General features: G+C 40.6%; 1 protein-coding gene across 2 annotated transcripts; it reads right to left on the bottom strand.

Annotated features, from left to right (window-relative positions):
* LOC146619945 (apoptosis-stimulating of p53 protein 2-like) lies at nt 1-27,583 on the bottom strand. 2 transcript variants are annotated; one of them, XM_085369843.1, is made up of 20 exons: nt 27,517-27,583; nt 27,032-27,197; nt 15,885-16,032; nt 14,823-14,936; nt 12,832-12,902; nt 12,115-12,216; nt 10,592-10,766; nt 10,214-10,395; nt 9,958-10,122; nt 8,586-8,633; nt 7,233-7,416; nt 5,039-5,161; nt 4,763-4,884; nt 4,227-4,635; nt 2,926-3,767; nt 2,075-2,212; nt 1,833-1,966; nt 1,532-1,698; nt 1,217-1,416; nt 1-1,128 (listed from the first exon to the last, which is right to left on the bottom strand). In XM_085369843.1, exons 2-20 carry the CDS (start codon nt 27,056-27,058, stop codon nt 1,087-1,089), a joined length of 3,393 nt encoding a protein of 1,130 aa, XP_085225969.1. In that variant the 5' UTR covers nt 27,059-27,197; nt 27,517-27,583; the 3' UTR covers nt 1-1,086. The 2 variants fall into 2 exon arrangements, with proteins under 2 accessions (XP_085225969.1, XP_085225970.1); XM_085369844.1 differs by lacking the exon at nt 8,586-8,633.
* Nucleotides 27,584-27,625: the final 42 nt, after the last annotated feature.

Below are 27,625 nucleotides of genomic sequence, written 5' to 3'. Positions count from 1 at the left end.
ATTCTGACAAAATGGCTAAGGGAAAAAAAACGTAACAAAAAAAATAAATACATCAGCACTGATTGATATGTGGTGAGCTGAGTCTTGAGATATTTCAAGCTACATCTTATTTTAATTATTTTTGCTTTTAGGAATCGATTTTACTTGGAAAAGGTTTGTGACAGCTTTGTCTTCACAGAATGGCTGTATCAAACTCATACTGCATGTTATTCTCCTGTGTCCTCAGACAGCCTCTTATGAAGTTTTGTAATAAAATAACTACTACAGTGACATTTAGCTAACTTTTATGACAGAAACACATGTATACACATCATCTGTGGCATCTCAACCACGTGCAACTGCAGGAAAGCAAGCCAGCTTTTGAGGTGTCATTGACCACAGAACGTACAGCAAGAGATAAAGCAAACAGCTTCGGCGCTGTATTCCCCCCCCCCCCCCCCCCCAGCTGTTATTTCTTCTTCTAATTGTTTAGCCAGAACAGCAGTGGTCACGGCCGAAACTTTACAGCTCCAGGGCAGTTGTACAGAGGCACAGTGACTTAACACAGGCGATGACAAATACGCCCTGAAAGATTGTCACAGTAACAGAGTGTTTCAAAAGCATCATCATCACCCTCCACTCATTAACCTCATGCAACACAGAGTCGTAGGGTTTGTTAAAAAATAACCAGTATTCCAGACATAAGATTTAAAAGACTACTCCAATGTGTAAAAATCACTTTCAATGAATAAAAAATACTGTTTGTTCCTTTTACATCCCACTGTGACATCAAACAACATTCCAGACACTAAATACAAAAGCAGTGGAAATAAATGAAAAGAAAGCCTTTAGTGTCATAAGCACACAGTACACAGTGTGACCTGTAATTAAAAAGAAGAAAGGAAAAGAAAAAAATAAGAAAGGGTGACTCCCTCTCTTTTGTCGATACAGAAAAGTGCCGGAAACATTTGATCCTTCATATTGTTTGGTCTGTCCTCATCTTATCATCTCACAAGGTGTCCTTTTCTTCACCAGTCTATTAAAGCCTGTGCATATGTGTGTGTTCAAAGTTCTGCCAGAGTGGAAATGTGCAGGGATTCCTGTATTTTAAGCCAGCGTCCTCTGTCTTGGTTTTATTCTGGGGTAGAGCTGTAGAGGACAACACAAAAAACATATTAATAATCCACATTTTAACACCTAGAATACTACACTGATAATACGCTGATTCATAACTCACCCCTAAGAGGTTGCGGGAAATGTAACCCTCAGTGTCGCCCATGCGCGCCCACCACCACTCGATCTCATCTTCGTCCTCCCTGCGGACGATGGTCATGCAGTCTCCCTCGTGGAACGAGAGCTCATCAGGGTTTTCAGCAGAGTAGTCCCAAAGGGCGTAGACCACACCCCTGTTCATGATACCCATTTTTTCTTGCACGCCTGAGGAAAAATGACATTTTAAACACTGAGTTTTTGTTGAAAGAGGGAGGGGGGAAAAAAACAACATTCACAAGACAGGAAACAATAATGGAGAGACAAAACAGCTTTTACTGACCATAGAGGAACTGAGAGCACTGGGTGTAGCCTTCTTCCATTTCTTCACATTTATCAGCTGCCGTTTGCATGTCGCTGTAAGTCATAGCAAACACTGCTGCTCCAGACTCCACCAAGAACTTGCACACTTGCACATTGTTGCAGGATGCAGCACAGTGAAGAGGTGTCCTATTTATTTTAATTGAAAAAATAAAGAAAAAAATGGAAAAACAAAGAGGAGAAAATGTGACACGTATTAGGAAAAAAGAAAAACAGTAAAGCAAAAATAAAATGAATGTGCTCAGCAGCGAGCATGAACTTACCAGCCGTCACTATCAGCGGCATTAACATTGACACCAAACTGAACCAGGAACTTTACGATCTCCGTATGGCCGGCACAGACAGCGTTGTGTAGAGCAGTGATGCCTTCATCATTGGGCTGACTTGGATCTTCCACCTGTGATTCAAAAACCACAAGAAGTGAAATACTAGTATAATACCAGAGCAGATTACCAGCAGGAGTGACAATATAATATATAACAAGCTTGTGGGAGAGATTTCTTACTTCGTAGATGATTCTCTGAACCAGATCAAACTCTCCCTCCAGAGAAGAGTCCAGCAGCAGAGCCAGTGGGTTGAACTTGACTCTCATGTTGTGCTCGATACGTTCAGAACCAGGCTTGCGCAGATTGGTCCTCTTTCCCTAAAGACACAACCATAATAGTGTATCACATACACATAAACGATCTTGAACAGCACAGAAAAAAAATATAAATCTCAGAGAGAGGAGACGTCCACTTGCTCTTGCCCTCAGTGTGGGCTTAAAGCAAATGAGGGACTTGTGCTTCCAGCGAGCTAATCCAGTTTATGAACGCAAGCTGAAAAAAACTAATTAATTCCTCCAATACCACGATTATGCAACCCGATATGGAAAAAAGGTTCTTTAGCTTTCAAATTGAGGTGACAAAAGGAGGGGACTGGGCTGGAAAATGGGTCATAACACTGATTTCTCAGTGTTACAACCTGCTACCTTAAGATCAAAACCGCTTAAGGAGTTAAGCAACAAGAAAAAGTAAACTGGTGTTTATTTTTAAGAGAATGTGTAAACTGCGCAAAGCGGGGTGGATATCGGCTTAAAGAGAGCAGAATGAAGCCCATTTTCTCCTGAAACAATAGCAGTACTTGATGGTGATTATTCAATTATATAACACCAGAGCAGGTCACTGGTGTTCAGCAGGGCCAAGTGTAACTCATGATGTGCCCCTAACAAACATGTGAGAGGATTTACAAAATGCACGCAGCACAAATACAAACACAGGTAGTGTCTCCTGTGGACTGCAATGACTAGTTCTTCTTTCAAAAACAAACAGCTAACAGCCATGTTATAATTGAGATTCTACAGATTAAGATTCATACCGGTGGCAGAGTGACCTGTCCAGTGACCTCAGGTGCTTTCATGTTGAAGGTGTCCTCTCCAAAGCTGTCCTGCTCTGCTCCGCTGGGGTATGGAGGTGGTGGGTATGGGGGGAATTCTTCCAGGAAGCCTTCTGGAGGTGGAGGGGGCAAACTAGGTTCTGTGTCCTCCAGACCAGGAGGTGGTGGCGGTGGGAAAAGAGCATCATCTGGCCTTGGGGCTGGGTGGGATGGTGGAGGAGGGGGAATAATTTCCTCAGTCTCCAGGATGGCCGGTGGTGTGTAGGGCTGTTCAGTAAAGGCTGGGAGTGGAGTGTTGATACCTGTGGTCTGTGAGGGTTCCTGAGTTTGTCCTCTCTCTGATGGGTAGTTTTCGGTGCCAGTCGGAAGGCTTGGACCATGTGGTCCGGCTGATCCTTCCACCGCTTTCGCTGCTTCTCCAGTAAACGTGGGAGTGGTTGGTGTGTTCACAGTGGTCTCCATAGCTGCCAGGGTAGTTTTCTGATAAAGGAGTTTCTGAATGTTGGGCCCTGCCGGACCCTCTGGTTCAGTGATGGAGCTGCGTTTCTTCAAAGGCCGAGGGGCATTGTAGAGTTTCTTTCTCAGGGCTTCCAGGTCACCATCGCTCTGCCTGTAGGGGTTGGAAATGAAGGGAAGCAGCTTGGTAGGGCTGAGTGGCCGGGGGATGCGCTCTGTCTCTGGCTGCTGCCCCTCAGATGAGCTGGAGCCTGTGTTGTTGGTTCCATTGTTGTCAAGTTCAGTTTCTGGGGCTGGGGAGCGACGCTCTAAGTATGGATTCTCTGGATGTGGGGAGCCTCCACTGGAGATCAGTGGTTTACGATACACTACAAACAAAAAACGGGAAACAAGTGTTTAAGACAGCGAGAGAGAAAAAAAGAAGAAATTTTTTGGTGCATAGCTCTTTTTTGGACACATTTCACCACTTCTCTCCCTTCTACTTCTACTAACTTGATATTCAGAGGATGGAGCTTCTTTACAGCAGCCTTCACCATGTCACAGCATAATCATTATGCTTTCTATTATTAAGTTGCAATTCATAATAACAATGTATTTGATTATTTTTTGTATTTATTTTAATTCATTAATTACAACAAGTAGGGTTTTTTTTCCCGTTTCGTCTTCCTCATTAAATGAATGGGCTATATTATTTTACAGAGTTAGTGTGGAATACAAAAAGATTCTGAGGACAGATTCAGGACTTTGATAAACTTCCTTTTCAATTTTTATATATGAATCCATCTACATCAACTGTGTATGCAAAGATGCTTAATGTATATTCTTACCACTGACAAATCCGTTGGTGCGGTTTTGAGCCCTGTTGAGAGAACCCTGCACAACAGGCAGGAAAGGCTTTCCTGAACCCGACTGCTGTGTGTACATGGAGTAAATGGAGCTGGCAGCTACGATTTGCGGTTTACTCAGGTTGGCTTCTTTGGAGGAGGGGAGGTCTGAGGTGAAGGGCCGTACCGTGGCTGCAGGTGGAGTGTCCTGCTTGGAGGGTAGAGGGAGTGTCTGGCTCTGTGACGGTGGGTGAGGGCTGCGGCTCTGGGCGGTGTGGGGCTGCTGGCTGTGGGGCTTGGCTTTAGGGAAGGTGCCTGTGTTGAGGCTTGGTTTGCCATAGGGAACAATAACGGGGCCTTTCGGTTTGCTGGGGACAGGGGGAGGTACCTTGACTGGAGCTTTGGGAGCCGACTGATGGAAGTTGAGGAAAGAGAAAGATAGTAAATAAGCTAGGGTTTTTTCTACAGGTATTAACAAATCTTTCTAGTATTTTTTTTTCTCATGATGATATAAAAAGTGTGTTTTCATTCCCCCTCACCTGAGCATCCCTGACAAGGTCATCACTGCTCTGGTTTTTGCGGAGGGAGGTAGCCGGAGCCTCTGTTGGCTCAAACATGGAATATGGACGCACTTTCCTGTCCCTCTTCAATTCTGAATCATCTAGCCACAAAACAAACGGAGAAGATGATGAAGAAATTAGTTTCAACACAGTTTGAGGAAAAAAATAAAAGAAAAAAAAAAATCTTGTTTTATAGGAACAGGAAGGGATTACACTTTATTTCTGCACGTGTGCAGTATGTGCCTGTGTCTTTACCTTGGTCTGTGTTAGAGCTGGAGTGAGAGTTCATTCGTGGCAGTGTTGAAGCAGAACCGTGACCATTGGTGTTGGGCTCTGGACCTGAAGAACTCCACTCTGCCAGTTTCCCTGGCTGAAGGCCTGGTGAGCCAGCAGAAGAGGACAGAGAAGATAAAGTATAAAATGAGATGCAATCGGTTTTTAAAGAAATAATGAACTAAAGAATCAACACAGAAATTCATTCATTATAAACACAAAGTTCATAGAGCTTTGTGTTGTGCAGTGTCATACATAACAAACCTTTTTTGAAAAACAACAGATTTTGTGGCATTTTGCATTGCTCTTCATTTGCTCATTTGCTTCCATGTCTGCGAAAATCTCTGGTCAGATTTCCACAAAAGCATGGAGGGGTATCTTACAACTAGCAAAAGTAGCAACACATAGCAAAACCATGACTTCCGTCACAGTTTCTACACACTTTAGTTAAATGGTCCATTAGAAGAAGGGCTGTACCAATACACCAACAGCCCCATATATTTTTCTAGACCAGTCCAGACCAGATTGGGTTGGTCACAGTCCACCCAGGATGTCAGTTCAAGTGAAGGTTATGTGTTTGTTCCAACTGACCCATTTAGAGCTGCAGAAAAAGAACTGAGGAGGAAACTCAACAAGCACGCTTTAACAAACAGCAGCAAAACAAGCAAACGGGATCAACGATCCAGCAAGAAAATGATAAAAAACTCGTTTTTGGTGAAGATAACAGTCATGAAAAATGAAAACATCTAAGCAAAGATATCGGGAAGCGCATATGTGCAGACACACACACACACACAACACAAGTGTGTACCTTTTCTTTTAGCCCGCAGCTCTTTCAGAGGCTTAAGCAAGAACATGGCTTCTGAGGAAGATGCATTCGAAAGACAAAAAAAACAAAAAACAAAGTAGCCTTAAAGCTCCAGATCTCCTCTGGTTCTAAACATGGTTTTGGATGGGCCCAGTCTGGGCCCCCCAAGGGTCCATGCAGACCACAGCACAACCCCCAGGAGCCTGCCTGTTACTGTGCACAACGTCCCTGATAGAGAGGAAATGGGAATGGGTGTATAGAAAGAGCAGATCCCTTCTCATCCCCGCCCATCCCTATCTCTCTTCTTTCCATACTGCAAATCAACTCAGCATGCAGAAATAATTGCATGCAACAACACAACAGACTGGAGAGATGCCTGTTCCGTTCACTTTTGGTATGTGAAATTGCTTTAAATAGCAAAACATGAGATGACGATTTCTTCTGTTGTTGTTTTGTAATGACTAATTTTGGTGTTGGATCATTCATTTTTAATAACCTGAAGCATACTGCTGGCACAAAGTCTTACTGACGGACCAGTTTTAGGATGAGAGAGTAACTCTCTCATCCCACAAGATAGAGATGAAGCGCATAAGAAGGAATTACAGTGTGGAGGATGGTAGAAAGAACAATATGTTGCTCTGGTCTCATTGGTTGGATCACACTTTCACTTCCATTACATAGAACATACCTTAGTGCTGTCCCCAGTTTACCATGTAACAAGATGTGAAACAGATTGATTTTAAAGCAGCACAGGAGCAACTACATTAGGGACAAATTTGCAGCCTTAATAAAATAAAGGTAAGTAGCATTGTTTGGAGTTTTAATTTCTTATGGTATAAATAATTTTCTGTATAGCTGTTTCTGAATCTATATTAAGAAAGGCATGCGAGACACACTTTGGCAAAACAAAAACTCAAACTACTTTACTCAAAACCTAAAAAAGTGTTTTATAAAAAAAAAAAAAACATCCCAAAAAAACAAAAGACTATGAAGCTCAGGCTAAGCCATGCTAGATCACAGCACAGCACCCAGGCAGTAACTAGCTACCTTCTGAGCTCAAAAAGACATCACAACCAGCAGGTGTCCCAGACTCCTTTGCTCCTGCTGTAAATGGTAAATGGTTAACGAACTGCTCTTTATACAGCACTTTTCTACTCCTTTACTGAAGAGTGAAAAGACTTTTACCTATCATCATGCTGAAATTAACAAAACGTATTTAACTGAAAAAAAAACAAAAACAAAAAAAAAACCAAGAAACATAATTTAGCTGGTGATGTAAAGATGACAGCCTGATATTTGAGTCAAAATCAGAAAAGGAAAAACTTTTAAGAGCAGCAGCACTTCAGACTGCACAGTCTGGGTGCTCACCTGTCCCCGCTTTGCTCTGTGGCTCGTGGGCTGGGAGGGTGGCAGTGCCGTCTGGGTAGGCAGGTTTTACAAGCAAATCGTGTCTCGCTGGGCCCCTCGGCATAGTGGACGACTGGATGTACGGACCGACCGCTGCCACACGAGACGGACCCGACTGCTGTCCGGCTTGGGCATCGGAGGGCAACTGTACAGTGAAAGGGTAGAGAAAGTAAAAAGAAGACTGGTTAGTGAGAGCAATTTAAAGAGCCTGTATTACAGTAAACCACAGAAAGGGATACAATATTTAGACAAATTAACATAAATGACAGAATGGTAATCAAAACTGTAAACTGCTGAAATGAGTCCACAGAAAACACGCTGACAACAATTTTGAAAAATGTAGTTTTCAAAAATGAAAGGCACCTAAGTCGATTACTTAAACAAATACACAGTGGATGAAAAAAAATGGGAAACTTGAAAATTCTCCTATACAAGTTTTTTCTACTTGGTGGGTGAAAAGTTCACTTTAGCCTGTGCGTGGTGCCAGAGCAGGCCATGTTTTTATTCCTCCCCACTCAAAGATAGAAAAAAACAAAACAAACATGGATTAACTCTTGTGAGCAAGGAAGTGTTCAGCCTTTTTCAGAATGATCATTTGTTTTGTGAAGTTTACTCTCAAGAACCTTAGTGTGGGACCTTTGTATTTATGCCAGTTGGTGGTGTATAAACCGAAAGATGGCCAGACAAGGAGTCCAAGTGTGTAGGATTTGTCATATAGAAACAAATGTTGATAAATGCCACAAGAAGGCAAAAACCCAAGAATAGGTGCAGCAGAGCAGGTGTTATAATCTAGAACAAAAATGCTGGAATAACCGACTGACATCTCCAACCTTAGTGTCTTAAAACACTTTCATAGATATCCAGTTACTTTCTCAGCAATGGCTGTTAAGTTACTGCTGAACTACTATCTCTCTCACACACACACACACACACACACACACACACACACACTTTAAGATCTAATGACTCCAGAGCAGCGCAGCAGTCTCCTAAATGTTGTTGCTTTATTAAGTTAGGACAGCACCTTCAATATAAACACAGCAATTCATGCCTTTTTTTAAAAAATTATCCACATTTAGAAAACTGACTGATCAATGTTCACCTATAAGTTGGCACGAGTTCTTACAGCTCAACAAAAGCTGGTCCTATATCGTTTCCCTTTAAAAAAAATGATCATTGTAGGTTTTATCCATCAAATGAATGGAGCAACAAAAGTTAAACAAATGCAAAAACTAACAAAGTCTGAAGCCAAATCACATTCAGTTTAGAAATCAAACAGGTACGTATGTATAGCTGCAATACTAGTTTAGTTACCTGAAGGTGTGTTTCTTTTGAAGCCCTCTCTTTACCAGGATAGCCATTCTTGAGAAAACAAAAGCACAAACATGCAACAGAAGTTCAAAATACCAAATAATCCCCCCTTTCCCCCCCTATCCAGTATTGGCCCTTTTCACTGTTTTCTGAAGTATGTGACTAAGATGGTGTGAGATGACTCTCAGCTGGCAGCTCTCAGACTACCTCTTGGTCAGTATGTTCAGACGTGTTTGCTGGGTGATGTTAGCCGGACGCTTGCTGTTTAGTAGGAGGAGAGAGCAGCTTGGATGGAGTGTGTCTTTGTGCTGGTGAGAAAAAGGCTCACTCATTATGATTCTAGGCAGGGTGTGGGTAAATCACCTCACGAGCCCCTATTCAAGCTTTCCTCTCAAACACACATGCACACATAAACACCTTTCTATGTACTGCTTCTCCTTTATTACATATGACATTAAATAAAGAGGCCAGAAGGCTATAAAGTAAGGCACGAGTTGCTCATTATCTAAACAATTAAAACAGATTTAAATTTCCTTCTAAAATGTATTATTTATGTTTTAACTTTTAATCTTCAACACTGTTTTGGCTGAGTAAATACTGCAAACCAAATACTCACGAGGCTGTATTTTGAATCTAAAAACACAGATAAAACATAACAACAGGGGAGTAGAAAGACACCAGAGACTGAGATCAGAACTGATACCTCAACACTAAACAGGATTACCACCACAGACTGCCTTAACTCAGCCTTCTGATTTTTAATGTGTGTTGAATCTTGCCATAAATGTTTGCATAAAAGACGGTTTAAAAAGGCAACTGAATTCTTCCACTTTTCATGTTTATAAGCCCCACCAGAAACAGATAGTATCTTCACTGACATTCCTGCGTGTCTGTGATAGGAAGTCTGCACATACTATTCCTCTCTCATCTTCTGGCTTTGTTTCTGTCAAATGGGACTGAAAACACAACCGAGTGAAGGAGTGGGAGTGAAAAATCAAACTCAATTCCTTTATATGATCAGAACAACCTTCCTTTCCCACCAAGATCCAATATTGGAAAAAGACAGATAGGAACTGATTGCTCTAAGTGAGTGAGGAGGGGTGGGGGGGAGCGTCACTTGACCATCTCCAAACAGAGGAAAGAAAGTGTGAGAAGCTTGAGCTCAGAATGTCAGACGTAGAGATACAAACAGCTTTTTATCACAAGGCCACTAGGGGGAGTTCTGATCAAAAGCATTTCTACTAGTTAGTACCAGAAATTAAAATTAGTACCCTGAAAGATTGTCAGGGTGCCATATAACAATTAAAGCGATGTTTTTTTGTTTTGTTTATTTGTTTGTTGTTGTTTTATGTAGTTTTGGTGCAATAATACTTACGGGCAAGTTCTCTTTCTGCTGCAGGGCTGCCTTCTTTTTCCACAGCCGGTCTCGGAGCTCACTGATCCGTTTGTCCATAGCAGCCACTTCCAGGTTGCGCTTGTTCAGACTTTCTCTCTGGTGCTGGAGCTTTGAGTTTTGATCCTGGTTGAGCTTGTTCCTCAGCTGACCAACCAGCACAAACACAAATCAAAAACTGTGCTAATTTTAAACAAGTAATATGTTTGGACTTGAATTTTCCTTTATTACTTCACACCTGTAGCTCTTTGTAGAGGCGGTCCAGCTCTGCAACTGAGCTCTGGTTGTCATGGAAGTTATCCATTTTGCCATTTTTGAGCAACTCCAGCTGCCGGTTGAGCTCCTCCACCTTGGACGCAGCCATCACTAGTTCTCTCTGCTTCTGCTGGAACAGGTTATTCATTTGCTCTATCTCCTCCACTGGAAAGGGAGAGGGATTGAGCGTGATGATGACAGAGGTAAGAAGAAAGAAAGCAAAGAGAGACAAACAATATAATGTTGACAGTCCGTCACAGAAATACAGCGCATCTTAATCCAAAATAAATTTCAAACTTTAATGGTTCACACCATACTCTTAGCAGGCATCCAGTCGTGAATTCAAAGTTAACGAACTCACCCAGTTTGCCATTGCTGAGACGTTTCTGTTCCACCTGACCCTTGAGGGCCCGGACCTTCTTGAGCCGAGCTTCCTGATTCTCAATGTTCTCTCTGAGGCGCTGGAGCTTCTCCTGCTCAGATGCCTGTTGCTGCTGACGCTGCTCTTGCTGCTTCAAGTAGCGCAGCCGCTGTTCCTAGAGACAAGAAAGAGCAAAGGGGAAGCAGAGCACTTGTTAAAAAAATATATAATTAAACAAACACATCCCTCCTCATGCATGACTGCACTATGTACAGTGCTTAAATGTTTGTGGGCTACACATATAAGGGCCACTGATAGAAGTTTTTCCTGGTTCATCTTCCTCTGAACAGACAATAGGTACATTTTTCCTTCTATGATGTTCGCACAATGCAATGCTACTGAAAATAAAATGAAGTCACTGATAACTGGCTTGCCTATAACCCTTGCTTTCAGTGCAAAATACTTCCTGCCACAAGTCCTTGGCTGTAATGAAAATCAGGAACTTGCTTTCCCTGGTAGCCTTGGGAAGCTATTCCCAGGTAGTTAAATAGCAGAAACAGATGCAACTGTGGAAAGTACTGAAAACAAATCAAGGGGGGGAGGGAGCTTGAGAGGGAGATAGTTTGCATTACTTCCACTGGATCCAGCAAAAAAAAAGAAAAAGAAAAAAAAATCAAACAAATTCTGACTACAGAAAGCTTAAATGTTAGCAATGGTATTTAAAAATTGGTTGGTTTCAGAATCAATCATCGCTCTTCAGGTGTCACATGGTATATTGTAAACATGACAGAGCTCTCCCAGCAGGTTCCAAGATAAGCACATCCCAGCCACGGGTCAGGTGATGATGACGACAATGCCCCTTTATTTACTCCAAGCAATCAAGTATACATGTAATGCTTGTACTTGACTGCTTGGAAGTCACATTCCTGGACTTGTTATACTGTGCTGATGTATACACAGTGCTTGGAAGTGAATGCTTAAATGCCTAAAGGACCTAAACCACAGCCCTAGGAGCATATTTAAGGAAGTAAAAGAAGACACAAAGTTTTTAAAGTTACTATAAAACTGCATATACTGCGTGGGTGATTCAGAAGAACAAAAACATTTTAAAGTGCTTCCGCAAAACAACAAAACAACAAAAAAAAAAACATGGAAGGAATAAGCACTCAGTTAAGTATTTCACTATATCACACCTATTTTCTATCATATCTTTCTTCTTGTCAATCAATCCTGAGCAAAGTAAAAAACAAGTTTAGATATCAGATGTGTCCCGCAGAGTGAGAAGCCTGAGACAGTAAACTGTCTCAGGCTTCTCAAATGAAACTATGCCCACATCCACCCATGCCTTACCTGTCTATCACAAACTCTACATAAACATGCATTATATAAGTACAATAGAATGTACTCATTTAATATACTAAATGAACTCATTTTTAGTCCAGTACTGACTTCAATACTGTCTCCACTTAACTCCTTAATCTCTTATAGACACCCATCTCTTTCTACTGCACTTTTTTATGCACCTTGGAGGCAAGAAGTTGCTGTTGGGCTTCTATCTGCTGCTGCTGTCTGGCAGCCATCTCTTGTAGCTCAGCCAGCGTCATGTCCATCTGGGGCGTTGCCACCTGTGTAGAAAGAAAGAACAAAAAGAAACACATTCATGTTTTAAATATATATTCAAGCTGAAGGCATTTTTCCCATTATAAAAGTCTAAAATAAAATTACAACAGGAGGCCTAAAGTAAAAAATGCAAAACATATGCGGGGAGATTACTGAAACATCAGATGTAGTTTCAGTTATACTCCTTAAAAGGGGGAGCAGTTTAAGCATTTTGGGGGGGGGGGGGGAGATTTCAGAATTCATTGTACAATATTTATTCCCCAAGGAGACATCCTCAGCGGAATAATCATTTTGCAGTCATATCCATGTTATGATGCACTGATTAATTTTGCAGAAAAACACTGCAGGGTGTGAGAACTGAAAGGAACTAATCAGTATCCCAGAGCACACAATTAACTTCAACTCGTCAAGTATAAAGAAATTACATTTTGGGAGAAGACTTTATGCCGATACTAAATGCATGACCCTTATTAGTAAAATTTAAAAAAAAAAAAAAAAATAGACTTTGTTCCAAATTGACATGTTTCTAATTATTCACATCAGCTACCATTCAATGTGAATGAATGTAAAATAGTGTAAACCATTTCAACCACTTGTCAGAAAAAAAGTTAATAACTCACCCCATTCTCCATCCTTCTCTCTGGGGGACCCTTCACTCCATTTCTCTTTGAATCTGAGCCTCTTGATCCTCCTAAGTAATGAAAATAAGTGGAGATTTCGTCAGACATTAAAATTTAGACCACCTTAAAAGAAATGAAGGATCAACAAGAAAAAAAAAATGGCTGGAACGTCCTGTTGTCCTTTTGCCCTTCAGTGTCAAACAGTCATACACATTTAGATTTATAGGTTTGTCTTGACATGCTATAGAGGAGGGTGTATACCAGCTGAAAAAATGAGAGGCTAGTGCTGAATTATTTTAACTTCTTTACCCCAGTGCTTTTTGTAACTTGTAAAAAATCTCTTGGGATTCAACCTCATCAATAATGACTTATTAGTGGGGTGGGTACACTACTGCATGTATATATGCTTGTCTAGGAAGATATAACCATATAGCCAACCGTTTTACTGGCATTTGGCATGCATGTCTGATAATCTGGGTCCTATCCCTAAAGTATTATCCCATGATGAAAGCCCATAATAGCTTTACTATATAGTCTAACTGCTAGCATACAGTATGCATGCTAGATACAAACTAATCGCTATAAACAGATGTCTGAAAATCAACAAATTTAACATTCAGTATTGTTAGTACAGGAAGCTTTATGTGGTTTAAAGAGGATTGACCAACCACGATTAGAGCTTCATGCAAGCCCATAGATCAAAGCCTCATGGGTTGCAGCTCCAGAAGCTAAATAACTGGTTTAATAGATGCTGGTTAATCGCTGATGGGAATGTAAGACACTGCTAAGCTCAAGAGTGACGCAAACTGTTATAGTCACAGCATTCAGACATTCACACAGTGATTAATTTTCCGTTAATTTTCCTCACTTCATTTAGATAGATCAAGTCAATGACAGAGCAGAAGTACACCCATGATTTTCTGGGGCATTTTGTTGCCTATGTGTCATTGACTATTGTCACATGGCACTGAATTTGGTGAAGCGTGACAACTCTTTTGAAGGTTTAGTTCTTTCGGCCTTCTTTTCTAAGGTTTAGTTCTTTGTCACTAACTACCGAGTCTGTGTGTTATAGTAAAATAGTATAGAAGAAAAGTAAGATTATTCATGTTTAGGGCAGTCTTCAAACTAATCATGTTTTTTTGCCCAGTAACTTGAGAATTTTGTCTGTGCCTGTTTGTTAATGATTGCATTTCATATTTATGCTATGCTGAAAGTAAAGGTCTATAAAAAGTATAATTAGTGTGGCTGCTTACTCAGACATGACACAGGCATAACATTAGATTAATGAAAAGAAGTTCAAATGTACTGGCAGTCCAATAGATTGGTGACATTCCATTTTATCCTCCGACATGCTCGGAGGATAAAAAGAGCATGCTCGAACAGTATCGGGGAAGTATAAACATTTAACTAACTGCAACCTGAGGGCAGGACAGAGTACATCCGTACTGCCGTAACTAATGTAAACACGGCAACAGGACTAAATAAACCCGCATAAAAATGCAGTAACTGAAAAATTTAATACAGAGCTGTGTTGCAAATAATGATCAGAGCTAAGCTCTCAGTGTGGGAAAACAACAGCGGGCTAAGATAACACAAAGGGAAAACAGTCACCTAATCCCTGGGCCAGACTCAAGCTGTGAGAGGTAAAAAGGGCTTAGTTATGCAAGTCGGGGTTGAGAGGATAGTCTATGAAAAAAATACTAGACTTTTCTGTGTTAATAAGAAAATTGAAAAGTAACAGACTTCTGATAGTGTGACTCGGACACTCTGATTCCAGCAAGGATGAAGGATCTGAGGGCTCCAAATATAAAGCCCTCTTCTGGATAAACGTTTGAAAAATACCATAGTGTTTATTGAGTGAATAGGGCATTATAAAGACAGCAGGCACCTCTGGAGACAGTGCTCACCCAATCATAACTCTTGTGTGTGAGCAGTATCAGACATTAAAGCCTCTTTTCACTATCTGTTGTGTATTGCAAACAGTTGCTTACCTGATTCCCTGCTAGGAGCTCTGTTGTGACGCAGAAAGAAGCGCACCTCTGATCTGTGCTGTCCCAATCGTTGGAGCACATCCAGCATCCTCTCCCCATCACCTACAGGTCTCTCTGCAAGTCGAAATAAAACATTTTAGCCCAAGTTTTCATAATATTTCACTTGGATTGGCTAAAACACGAATGCATGTCAAGTTTGCACATGCCATTTACTCAGTGAATCCAGTCTAACCCAAATTGAAGGATGATTCATTTTGTCAACACAGTTTGCATGCCATTGATCTATCTAAGCAATGACTTCAGGGGAAACAACTATAACGTGCTGTCAATTATGCCTCTTGGCACTGAGCTCATCAGCTGTTCTTCAGACATTGTCTTTGAGCATTTCATTACACAGATGAGCTGACACATTATGCTTAAGTAGAGGTGAGTGAAACTGATCTTTTAATAATGGTAGAAATGCAAAATGAAGCAGTTAAGTAAAATATTATAAATATAATTTATAACTTTACATCTAATTTGGATGCAAAATGTCACTGCTGTGTTTTCAAGGAGATTCAAAAGTGGCCTGTGGTGAATGGGTACAAAATGAGACAATCTCTTCAGTATTCATCAATCTCCTTTCAGACCACTCCTGGAAGTACTCAAACACAATAATTGGCACTTTTTCACTACTATGGCAGTATCACCATGGAAACGGCTATGAAGCCTGGCTCCTTGAGTTCTGATGTTGTATACTCTTTGACTCTTAGAAACGGTGAAAATGAGGCAGGCATGAAATCTCAACGTCACTCCTCACCTCCCACCTGAGAGATGTAAGAAATGTTTAGGCGCTTGTGTTTGATGCAGAGATTAGGGCTCTACGCTATTTGCATGGTAGATTCAAAAGAGACAAACACTTTAAAAACTGCCAAGCAGATGACTACAAAGCTAATCACAAACCACAAAGTGGTCAACATGAGAAAAAGCACTTTTTGTCTAAATAAAATAAGAACTAATGTGTCCACACACCGACTCCTGTTCCTTCAGATACTCCACAAACAAAAGAGCACTGTCACTCACCAGATCCACGCCACATCTCAGATAGGTGGCAGTCCGTTTCCCCCGGCTCTTTGCACAAGTCCACCACATCCCGGCACAGCGTCTCCGGAGTAACAGGAACCTCAGTAAAATGCTGGTCATTGTTACTGAGGTATACAGTCAGGAACATCTGGAACAGCAGGCGAGAGAAGCAGATAACCCAGTAGATTAGATAGAGCTAATTAAGATCACAAGCGAGAGGATCCTGTTAGAGTTAGTAGAAGTAAGGTAAACATAAAAGTTCTCTGGAATTGGTGTCCAATTTCCTCTTGGTTCATTGTTTGTATAGACTGTATAATATGTGAGCTTCACTGATAGCAGATCTGCTTCCCAGGTCTCATACCTCTGTGTCAACAGAAAAACCAGAGGCCAGATCTTGAAATTCCATTTCACTCACCAACTAGTGCTGTCACCACTGTGAGAGATCCCTCCATCCCAATGTAAACACACTAAAAAACCCCGTCAAGCACTCTGAATGAGCAAACCGCTAGGTTCTTATGCAAGTGTGTGACTGACAGCTGCTCAAGGCTGGTTTATATCAATCTACACAGAAATGGGCAATCTCAATGAAGCAGTTTGTAATAAATTGGAATTTGTATGCCTCCAGCTACTGCAGAAAATAAACACACTGACACTGAGCAGAAAATTGAGCTGTCTATCAGCAAGGATCCAAATGCAGACAGTCACCTACAACCTTTTAAAATAAACTCTAAAAATCAATACTTATATGGGATATTACTCATCTTTATAGCTATAATAGGCAACAATTGTCAAAACAATTAAAGTAAGAAGGGCTGAGTCAAACAAAAGCCTTCACAGATGATTTAAAAAAATATGCATCTGAAATGTCTGTGATATTCCAAAATCTATATAATCGCTGACAGGAAACACAAACATCAAAAGTCAGTGTACGAGTATCATACATTCATAAAAAGATAAGCGCTAAGAAGCTTAAGGCTCGTAATGGAATATGCCCCCAATCTGTAATATGAGCACATAAGAGGAGTTGATAAGGCAGCAATAAAACCAATTTTCTAAGGTGTCTTAGGATATTGCATGCCTTGAACATACTGAACTGTTTTGTTTCAAACCCAGGTTTTTGCACAGTGTCATGCCTTCACAGTGACTTCAGACAGAGTATCCTGAAAAGCGTGTAACTGTAAAAGCGGTATTATTTTAAATGCCCAGAACCTCCAGGTTACACTGCCAGGTTTTTGTACTCTGAGTTGCTGTGAATAGCCATGCCTACGGGGGCTACGGTGGAAACATGAGGTCAGCTAGGTCACAGGCACAAAAAACTTGAAGGGGGTAATCATGCAGAGCAGCTGGTGCAGAAACAAAAGTATTTGGGTTGCTTTTTAGCTGTGGTGTGTACTGCGCCAAAGAGCAACAGCCTTAGGATAAGGGGCTTTATTCCCCTTTTCTTCCTCAAATGAAGCTTACTAAGTGAGTGGGCAGGTGAAACGCTCCCTCTGAAGATCTCCTAAGCAACATCTACAACCAGAGGTTTGTTTTATCACACAGAAGGTGGAATCAACGGGCACTGGCCTGAGTCAGAGGACCTGACTCAACTGCCAGAATCAATGGGGATGCAAATGAAAGATTCTCATGAATAGAGCAAATCAGCTGTGAGTCATGCCTGTCAGTAATGTAGAGAAGAGAAAGCTGTAAACAGAAAGCTGTGTTTCTAACCAAAGACCACCCTCTGTGGCAGAACACTACCCTGGAAAGTAAAACTAAAATGGGGGCTTTTTGTGTCTGTTAATTAGAATAGTTTAAACATTCATGCTAAAACAATTAAAATCACTCATATAGTCTGCCTTCATCAAATTATTTCAAAAAACAATTCGTAGATCTTTCAGAATGAGACGGTGACATCATGAAAACTTCCCAGAAATCCAAAGTGCTAAAGTGAACCTATTAATATTTGGAGAGTGAAAGAGAGCACTGACAGATAGTAGGAAAAGAAAGAACCACAGATGGGAAGAGAATATAATCTCGGGCGCTGGCAACGCCCCCACTAAAATCCAGTTTGCTGCAGCACTAAAGTTGATGATCCAAGACCACCAGTATTCACTTCAACTATCCATCTAGATGACTTAGCACTTTGCAGTTGACCTTCATCCACCTAAAGCATGTGGTCACTGCTTATTCGCTATGATATAGCACACATGGTACAAAAGCTGTATAAACTACAAATACAAATACAAAAATCTATGAGACCAATTTTCATATTGTTTTGGAAACTTTGAAACATTCAAAATGACGTGTGGAAACACATTCCCTTTAATTCGTTTTTTGTCTTTGATCCTTGCAAACCTTTTAAGGTCTCAAAATGATAGGTCTTGTAGACTTTTCATTACAAACAAAGCAGTGCATGCAAGGTAAATTACAGGAATTTATTTTATGTGCTGCAGTAAATATCAGAAAAGTGTTTTCATCTTTATAATTTATGGTCTACTCAACAATAAGCAACTACACCGCAGACCCTCTTCAAGTTTTAAGAAACGTACCTACTCAGACAGGCAAGATTACCATAAGTAGGTGTTTGACTCAGCCAAACAAATTGAGTGTTCATTAAATATTCATTGATACAGCAGCAAGTAAAATTAGGTAGCTCAGTAACAGCCTGATAGGTACAATGCAAAATAGACAAACAGTAGCTCAACAGCCTACCAGAAAATACTGCTTTGTGTAGCTTTATATAGTTCGAAGGGAGCTGGCAATATCATGATTTTATGTGACAATGTTTGACAGAAATATGCTCCACTTGCTTTCTATTAGGTATGGAGAGGCAATTGCTGAATTGCACTTCCCTTCCTATTTTATTTTAGAGAGCCCTGGGGAAGGAGAAGGGACAAGCTGCCTCGGCTGCTGTGGCTCACTATTATAGCAAAAGATTTCCATTTCCATCATAGCATCAGCTAAGTCAAACCTGTCTCCCAGGGTTTTGAGGGTGATGTGGCAGCTCAGAATAGCAAACGGACAATTATAGCCAATGCAAAGAAATATGGCCATAATACTGCTGTCTACACTGTAGATACCCTCAAAGCAGGGCAGCTATATGGTTAGGTCATTTTATCGCAGGGATTACGCTAATCCGCTGTATAAAAATATAGCCTTTTAACAGCCTGCTGGCTCAGGGGACAATAATAAGCTGAAACACACTAGCTTGCAGCTAGGCTATGGCCATTATGTCTTACTATATTATAGGATCATGTTTTTTTCTTGGAGGTTGAACAGTGGCCTGCAGTGAATAGGTGCAAAACAGTCTGACCATGTATTCTCCAAAAAAAAAAAAAAAAAAAATTAAAAAATAATAATAAACTGCCACAATTTTAAGAGTCGGCGTAGGATCCTTTGTTCAAGATGCAATAACACTGACAAGACTGTGTCTCTCTCTGACATGAAAGGCTGTAACATCAAAACCTCAGACAAAAGACACTGCAAGAGGAAGACATCTAAGAGTAGGAGAGTGACTGCAGCTGGCAATACTTGAGCTAAAAGGTTCAGAAAGACAGAGGGGAAAAAACTATCAAAGATATGCTATCCTGGGTTATTTCACTGAAAGTGGCTTCTTTGTCTGCGATTCTCCTATATCCAAGTTAAATGAGCTCCAGTCCCTTTAGGGCGGTGGAGGACAATTCTGTCAAATTCTGTGTACTGAACAGACAAACTATGAAGTTTAAAAAATAAATGCTGATTTTCTTTGCCTTTTGCAGCGTGATTTGGATCCTTAAAGCAGATGCCACCGGCTGCAGACCTGAACAAGCTTTTCAAGCCTCTCCAGTTCAGACAGGGCACTGTGAGATGACTTGAGTTTAAACATCAGCACTCTACCTGTAGCCAATTGCACAAAGGAATGTTCTGTGTGTGTGTGTGCGTGTGTGTGTGTGTGTGTGTGTGTGTGTGAGTGAGAGAGAGAGAGAGAGAGAGAGAGAGATTGTGGCACTCCCACTGATTGTTAAGATAAGGTTCATGCAACAGAGAGAACAGTTTACAGGCATTTTGTCTCTTGATGTTCAATGTGTTAGGTTAGGACGGGTCAAAGGAAAATGAAGTTAGAAAAATACTCCTTAGATAATTTGACTCCTAAAAGCATATCATTCTTCATGTCCCACCTTGAAAATCCACTCTCTCCATCTGAGGGTCAATCCTCCTGCAAGAGTCTCTTAAGGTAATTGTCCAGATGCAGTTGTTCACATATTGAGTTAAGAGTGATCAAAACTGCATGCCGCTGCAGTTTCCAATTTCCGGGAATAACACACGAGATTGTACTATAATTCAATGACTCTGCAATATAACAATTACTACCAAATAAAAGTCAGTCCTGTCACAGAGAATTTATTATATAATTAGCTTCCAATAGACAAGTACAGAAAACGCAGTATCTCATGTACTGTCAATGCAAAGAGTAGCATATAACCAAAGTTAAATTCCCACACCCATCCCCTGATGACTATTAATGGGTGAAGTATTAAAAGGACCTATTAATACTTTCCTTGCTCGTGTATTTTAACTGTCACACTTATAGAAATCCAAATTAAACATAGCAAGTATACAAGAAGGTCATTGTTTAAATAAGTAATCCCAGAGTCAAAAGCTGTTACTGCTTGGTTCTACAGGGTGTCACTGAAATTGGATATCCCTAATATGGTCATCTTGGACACACAGCATTTCCTTAAACAGCAGCCCTACCCACCTGCTGGTCAAGCGTTCTGTTTGAGAGGAGGAGCCAATCAGAGAAAAAAAAAAGTTTCAGACAGAAGCTGCAGAAGGGCCCAGTATAAAAAATGAAGCCATTATTCTGAATTGCTCCTCATATAAAGATACTCTAGTAGAGTCAAGAATGTTTCTTCTCTCTGTTAGCCCTGCAGACAAGCGACCTGTCTGGGGTGTAACCCCCATCTCTCGTGCAATGGAGGAAGAAAATGGATGGATGAAAACGTGCATAGCGTCTCCACTTCCAGATTGTTTACTTTTCAAAAATCAATATTTTGTTTACATCAGCACAACTAAAAACCAACAGAAACACTGGACATGGTTAGCCTTCGGATAGGGCTAGGTGAAAAAAGATAAAGACAGTTTTCACAAAGTAAATTTTCCTTGATAGAAAAACGAGACGCGGTCAATATAAAGTCAATAGAATTCATTCCATCCACGTTTTGGCACGAAAGGCCAATGGCAATGACAATAGTGCTGTGCTGAACCAATCTGACGGCTGGAACAGAGTTAGAAAAACATCAGGATTGGTTGGCCCTCAGTGTTGGAGGAACAGTTGACAGTAGTATATGTGCTAAGGACTCATCCAGGCTGGAGAAACTGATCAGGAGGGCTAGCTCTGTGGTCGGCATGAAGCTGGACACTCTGGTGACAGTGGCAGAGAAAAGGACATTAAAGAAACTGATGGACATTATGGACAATGCCAGGCATCCTCTGCACACGGCCATTAACAACCAGAAGAGTCTGTTCAGTGACAGGTTGCTTCTCCCAAAGACAAGAACTAACAGACTTAAAAACTCCTTTGTCCCACACGCCATCAGACTGTTTAACTCCTCTCTGGAGGGGAGAGGGAGGGGAAACAGGAAACAGGAGGACAAAGGAGGGGGGAACAACTAAGCTGTAGTGCCTCTTCACCTCACTGTACAATACCTTGTGCAATACTTTTGTAAATAGTCAACGGTGCAATAGACTCAATACTTGAAATGTGCAATTCACTTGTATTTTTATTTTTATTCCTATTTATTCTATTTATCCCCTTCGTATATTTTATTTATATTGTCTCTGTATTTATATATATATGTGTGTGTGTATAACTCTGTAACTTCTGTCGGTGCTGTGCTTTTTTGGAAATCGAATTTCCCAGAGGAACCCACCCGAGGGATTAATAAAGTTCTATCTAATCTAATCTAATCTAATCTAATCTAACATTTCTCTCAGAGAACTGTTAGCACATCCCTTTCCAGTTGTACACAGAGCTGAACAGCTGCGTCATACTTTAGTACATCAGATTTGTTATCAAGATTTGTTATGAAAAAAAAATCATGTATAAGACTTGATTTCATATGGATGAAATCAGTAAATAAATAAGATACACTGCCCGACAGGTTAAAAAAATATATTAAGACGCAATACCAGTTCCTTATAAACATATGGAACATGTAACACAATGCCTTAGGGGAAATGGAGTGGCTGGGAAAGTGGATAGTATGATAGCAGCAGAGGATAACAGAAGCCATATCTTCAAGTATGCCCGAGGGCACTTCACCTAAGGGGTGCTGGACCTTCTGTCCACACACACTTTCAATTACAGATATTGCTGTAGTAAGCGAATGAGTCAACTAAGTCTTGTTGACGGAGTCACCTCTGAATCTAATTAGCAAAGGTTTGTAAGACACTGCAGCAGCATCTTCCTGTGTGTGCGTGCCTTAGTTCTCTCTGCCTGACACAGTTCCAGATTAGCAGTTCTTCAAAAAGGCGAGGCAGCATAAAACTCTATGAAACTGAAACAGCTCTATGCATTATATCTCTTCATCTCGTGTTCCCTCTCCCTCATTTTCTGTGTTGCATTAGAGGGATGAGGTGGCACGGGAGAAAAGGTCAGGGGTAACAAACAGCAAAAAGCACAGTAGTCTTATTCAGCTGCAACATTCAGGGGGGAGCAGCTTTTACAGTACATGAAGCTGCAGAAAGCTTCCATCACAAAAGCCTCTTCTCTATGTCTGCACTGCAGTACTTAGCCTATCACTTCATAATCTGCGGTCTTGCAATGCTCTTCTATTTTTGGTCTACGTGATGAGAGAGTTCCTACTTTCGGCTTATCTGGGAGATAAGGGAAATGGGAGTCAAAATTAAGCAGAAAGGAAAGGATGCATCCTTTTTTTCCCCCTTTTCCAATGCCTCATGACTCTTGGATGAAGATGTTCCGAGAACTAGTCACAGCCTGAAAGTTATTATAGAAAATACAGATACTTAAAATATGAAGAGTGCAACAAAAACTGAATAAAAATGCCCACTGTGTGGGATTTAACTGCAAGAAAACTTACCCTTTATCAACTCTTATTTTATGCAAAAAACAAATGCGATTCAAAATGTAGCAGTGAATGATGCCTTTGTGACCTTTAATCAGTCATATGTAAAAATGAAACCTTGGTGAAGCAGCAGAGTGAATGACTGTAGTCTTACCAGTACAGAAGACCTTTGCTACTAGAGGAACTTTTCAGGACTAAATTATACAATTTGTTTCCACCAAAAAGTCCCTGCAGCAACGGAAATAACGGAGAGCTTTGTGTCATCAGCTATTTTGCCCATCAACACTTGAAGTTGTTGTACGTTCTCTGGTCAACACTTGACTACTTTAACAAAGTAGATGACTAGCAGGAATTTGGCAACCAGAGACCAAAGAGCATCTCTTGTATTCATCAACTTCAAGCAGTGATAGACCAAAAAGCCAGTGGATGATTCCCGAGCTAAACTTTTGTTCAATTTTGAGAGCAAAGAATACCAGTGATTGATATATGATGGGGTGGTAAATACATTATATAGGGGGTATCTACATAGCAACCAACCGTCAGGGACAATTGCATGACAAATAGCTTCCTGTGTAGACTGCCCTTAAAGCTGGATCCACCCAATCTGGGTTGTCACCATTTTTTTTTCTCCACCCATTGCTCCTTGAAGTTACTGAATGTCACTGATTATCTACAGTCTTAGCTTCGCTGCTAGTCTCTTCCCGTGTTAAGTAAATGCAATGTGAAAACTGACCAAAACTTCTAGTTTAAATCTTTTGTTCCTTCACACATGTCATAACTACCATTATCAATAAATCTATGTACCGTACTGGTGATAAAGCAAAATGAATGTTTGCCATCAAACAAAAAACATCCTGTGTCAAAAAAAAGGAACTGCATCCTGTTTATTCATTTCCCTTATCATTGAGATAGGGGTCAGCTATATTAACGATTTATACAAAAGGACATTTTGCTTCCTGACGTTACCTATACCCCACACGACCTCCCTGTTCATTCAGCAGCTCAACATTAGTTAGAGAACTGTCTAATGTGAAAGTGAGTTCTACTGAAATTTTGCACCACTTTAATGTACATTTATCCTTTTCAAATGGATCATTCCCAGTGAGCGACTTTGTATTCAATTACTGTAATCTGACACCAGCTCAGGTGATTCCTCTCAGAAACCAGGTGAATGTAGAGTTGTTGTTGAGGCACTGGTGCACAGCACAATCTAACAGTATGCATTCAAGAAGATTATTCAGCTTCTCTATAAGACCTGTGGTTGTAAACAACATGGTCACCAGAGCATTCAACCATTCACAAGAACTTCCTCTTCACCTTAGAAATTATTTTGTGCACTCCTTTGATGAAAAAACAAAATATTACAGGCCTACTGTGTTTTTACACAACTGTTCTCAGCTAACAAAGGTCTTCCTATCAATCTTCTTCTTAAGGATAAAGTCAAAACATGAACATCCTTGTCTATCACATGTGACTATCTGCTTATGTAACCAACACAACTCTCCCACAGAGTAAACACAAAGCCTGTGGCACTCAAAGAGAAAGCCTGCTCAGGTTTCTGTTGACACATACAGCAAAATCAGGCTTCCCACAGCATTAGCTCACTTTTCCACCATCAAAGCACCACCATAAAGTCTAGGCACACTGAGATTTGATGATGTGGAACCAAGACACGGTACAAATGTGAGCAGTGAAAGAATGAAAAACTAAATAATGTAAGCCAGGTGCACAAAATTGTATCTGTTTGAAAATCTACACATCGAAGCAACATGCATCATGGGAGAGGAATGAGGAAGTGTTTGGTATGTGAAGCGAAAACACAAAACACAAAAAACCCACAAAAAACCCACAACAAAACAAACAAAATGTATTCTTCCAGCTTGGTTTCTGTTATTTTATGTTGTCAATAGAGTATAATTAATCTTGTCAAAAAGTGGACAAAGAGAAAATATGGGCTAATAAACCAGCAGAGAATTCAAGCCTAAATGTGACATTAATTCATGTGTGCAGAACAAAGGCTGGTTTCAGGAGAGATAAAGTAAATCAGGAGTAAATGAGTTATTCCATGCCACGGTTTAATTAATGGTGAACATCACTTATCAGGGTATTGGCACAGCACAGGCAAACACACACAATGTACCCACCACAGCACACTGCTAAAGAGTCCCTGCAGCCCATTGTGCTCAGGAAACAGTGACCCCCTATTTACCATCCCAGCAAGCAATTACGACACTCCATTCTCACTACCCCACAAGCCCCTAGCCTGCACGAGCAGGGTCATGGGCTATTGGTGTAATTTATAAAACAATACCTCACATCAGACACATCTACATAAAGACCAGTTTGTGTTTATCAGCGAGCAGCAGGAGCCGTATCCTATTTACAGCAAAAGGACATAGAAAGATATCCTCAGGTGACAGAGATGGAGCAAACGGGGTAATTATTAAGGGCCAATAAAGAAACAGCTCTGTTATGTAAGGGTGACAGTTTATATCAGTATCCACTAGGAACAAGCTTGGCAATAACAAACAAGTATGTGCCAGTAGCAGACTGAGGTCATGCGCCAGACAAGAGTCGTCCGAACACGACTCTCTCCACTGCTAAGATGATTAATTCAATGAAAGAACACAGGTAGCACAGGTTTGAGGAGAGAAGGGCCACAGTAGTAGATCCTACACATATTGTGAACAGCTGTCATCAGCTGTTCACAATAAGACAAAATGAAAATATGACCATGTATCATAGTTATCTGAATTATTCAAATCAGAATTAAAGACATAAACTAAAGGAAAAAATATAGAAATAACAGGTTTAGCTACTTTTTGAAAGTTATTATTAATATTATTTTATATCATCCCTTTTCCCTGAGGTGTTTTGTTTTGCCATATGGTAGTTACTTTACAGTTATCCTACTTTACTTAAACAATTTTGCATCAACTTACCACCTCAAGTTTTCTTCTCCCAAAATTGGGAATGAATAAAGTAGAATTTATTTTTAATGAAACATGGTAAATTTTAAAGAAAATTGTGGTAGACAGTGCTAAAACAGTCTGTTCATAAAATAACACAAAGAAAACTAAACTATTTTGATAAAAGATTAAATAACTTCCTATGCTACCTGGAAATCATTTAAATCCTCTGCTGAAAGCATGGCAACTGTTGTTACTAACACCTAACTGTAATGTTATTAGTTTACTTCATGTATGTCACAAAATTACCATTTATTTTTATACCTTACTGAGAAAATATGTCAGTGACCTCTAACTCTGTTCATATCCTTGATTTGGTATTACAGGGGTAGAGTGGGCAAGGTTTGAGAAGTACGGTTAATTGTTTTCTTATTTTGGTTTATAAAGTCTGTATTGTATTTTGCTATGAAAAAAATATTGAAAAAGTCTATAATCATTTCAGCTTGCAAGAATCAAAACAAATATCCACAGACTGATTGGGAAACTGTTTCTTAGTTGCAGCTCCATTTTCCATGAAACATTTGGGTAATTAGAAAATATGCCAGGGTTAAATGTTTACTAGTTTGGGGGGGGTTACTCATTAATCACCATTTCTATTTGTTAGGAAGGTTGTTTCTCTACACTGCACACACGCAGGCAGACTGCTGTGTGCTGCCCTATCCACACATCTAAGATAGTGCTGAGAAAGAGAGAGAGCCTTGCACTGCAGCAAAAGCAATGAACCTCTGATGATGTTGAAGATGATGGGGCTGACATGGCAGGAGTCCAGAGCTGAGGATAGGTCCAGTGCCAGCCAAGAACTGACAGGTGAATCCTGCCTATATACCGACAATACTTGAGATTACGACTGGTTTATAGGTGACTAAGTCTTGTATGAGTGTAAAATCACATGGGGGAAACACACTAACGCAAACGCAAGCATCTATGGTAGCCAATAAACTTCACAACAGACGGCTGTGTCGACATAGTAATGACACAAAGTAGCAACCGCATCAACTTACCACCTCAATTTAAATGCCCAGGTAATTCACAATGATAGCGCCGCAGCGTGATACAATATCGAAAACTGGGGGATTGCGCAATGGGACAAGGTTAAAACTTGTAGCCATGAAAATAAAATAAAACTCACCGGCATCATTTTAGCTTCGTACCGCATTTAGCTAACGCACACAGCATGAATCCCCGCTGGCAGTTTCGACGAAGGCTGTTGGGACTGGCGATCGCTGTAATCCCAGAGCCTAAAGCCGCGACAGGCAAGGCTACTTTCTCCTTCTTAGGGAGGGGGGGATCCAGTCCTGCGTTAAAAAAGGACAACACAACAAAACATGGTTACGCTCTAAAATTCGACAAAAACTAAAAAGAATACAAAAACAAATAGCACTAAAGTTAACTGCATCTCGTGTCGTAGACCTGTTGCACCAGATAACGAGGCCTTCACGGCAAAAGTTTCCGTTGTGGTTGCGCGAGCATCGCTTTAAAACTTTGTAATGCTTGCAAAAGCGAGCGCGAGGATCGACGTAAATAAAATAAAAAAAACAAGGTTTGTGAGTGGGAATACACACACGCGTTTAAATGGAAATACTTAATAATAATTTTTTTTAAGGTTTTACTCACCAAGAAAATACGTAGGTAATCGTCTCGAAACCCAGTAGAATGACAGCGTAGCTCGGTCGCCCGCAGGCAGCCTATCCCAGAGTGACGTAGCGAGAGGAAACTCATTCCA

The sequence above is a fragment of the Diplotaxodon limnothrissa genome, linkage group LG13 (assembly GCF_057381915.1).
Source record: "Diplotaxodon limnothrissa isolate DT_005_m linkage group LG13, D_limnothrissa_male_GT1.1, whole genome shotgun sequence".
NCBI lineage: Eukaryota > Metazoa > Chordata > Actinopteri > Cichliformes > Cichlidae > Diplotaxodon > Diplotaxodon limnothrissa.
This window is presented reverse-complemented; position numbering and strand designations above follow the sequence as displayed.

What these genes read in the sequence shown, in the direction of transcription:
- LOC146619945 (XM_085369843.1), bottom strand. Translation starts at nt 27,058, where the DNA reads ATGCGGTACGAAGCTAAAATGATGCCG. An exon ending in TCTCAGCAATGGCAAACTGG is followed by an intron (nt 10,396 to 10,591) that starts GTGAGTTCGTTA and finishes CTCCCTTTCCAG; the next exon opens with TGGAGGAGATAGAGCAAATG. An exon ending in GCCGCTGATAGTGACGGCTG is followed by an intron (nt 1,699 to 1,832) that starts GTAAGTTCATGC and finishes TAAAATAAATAG; the next exon opens with GACACCTCTTCACTGTGCTG.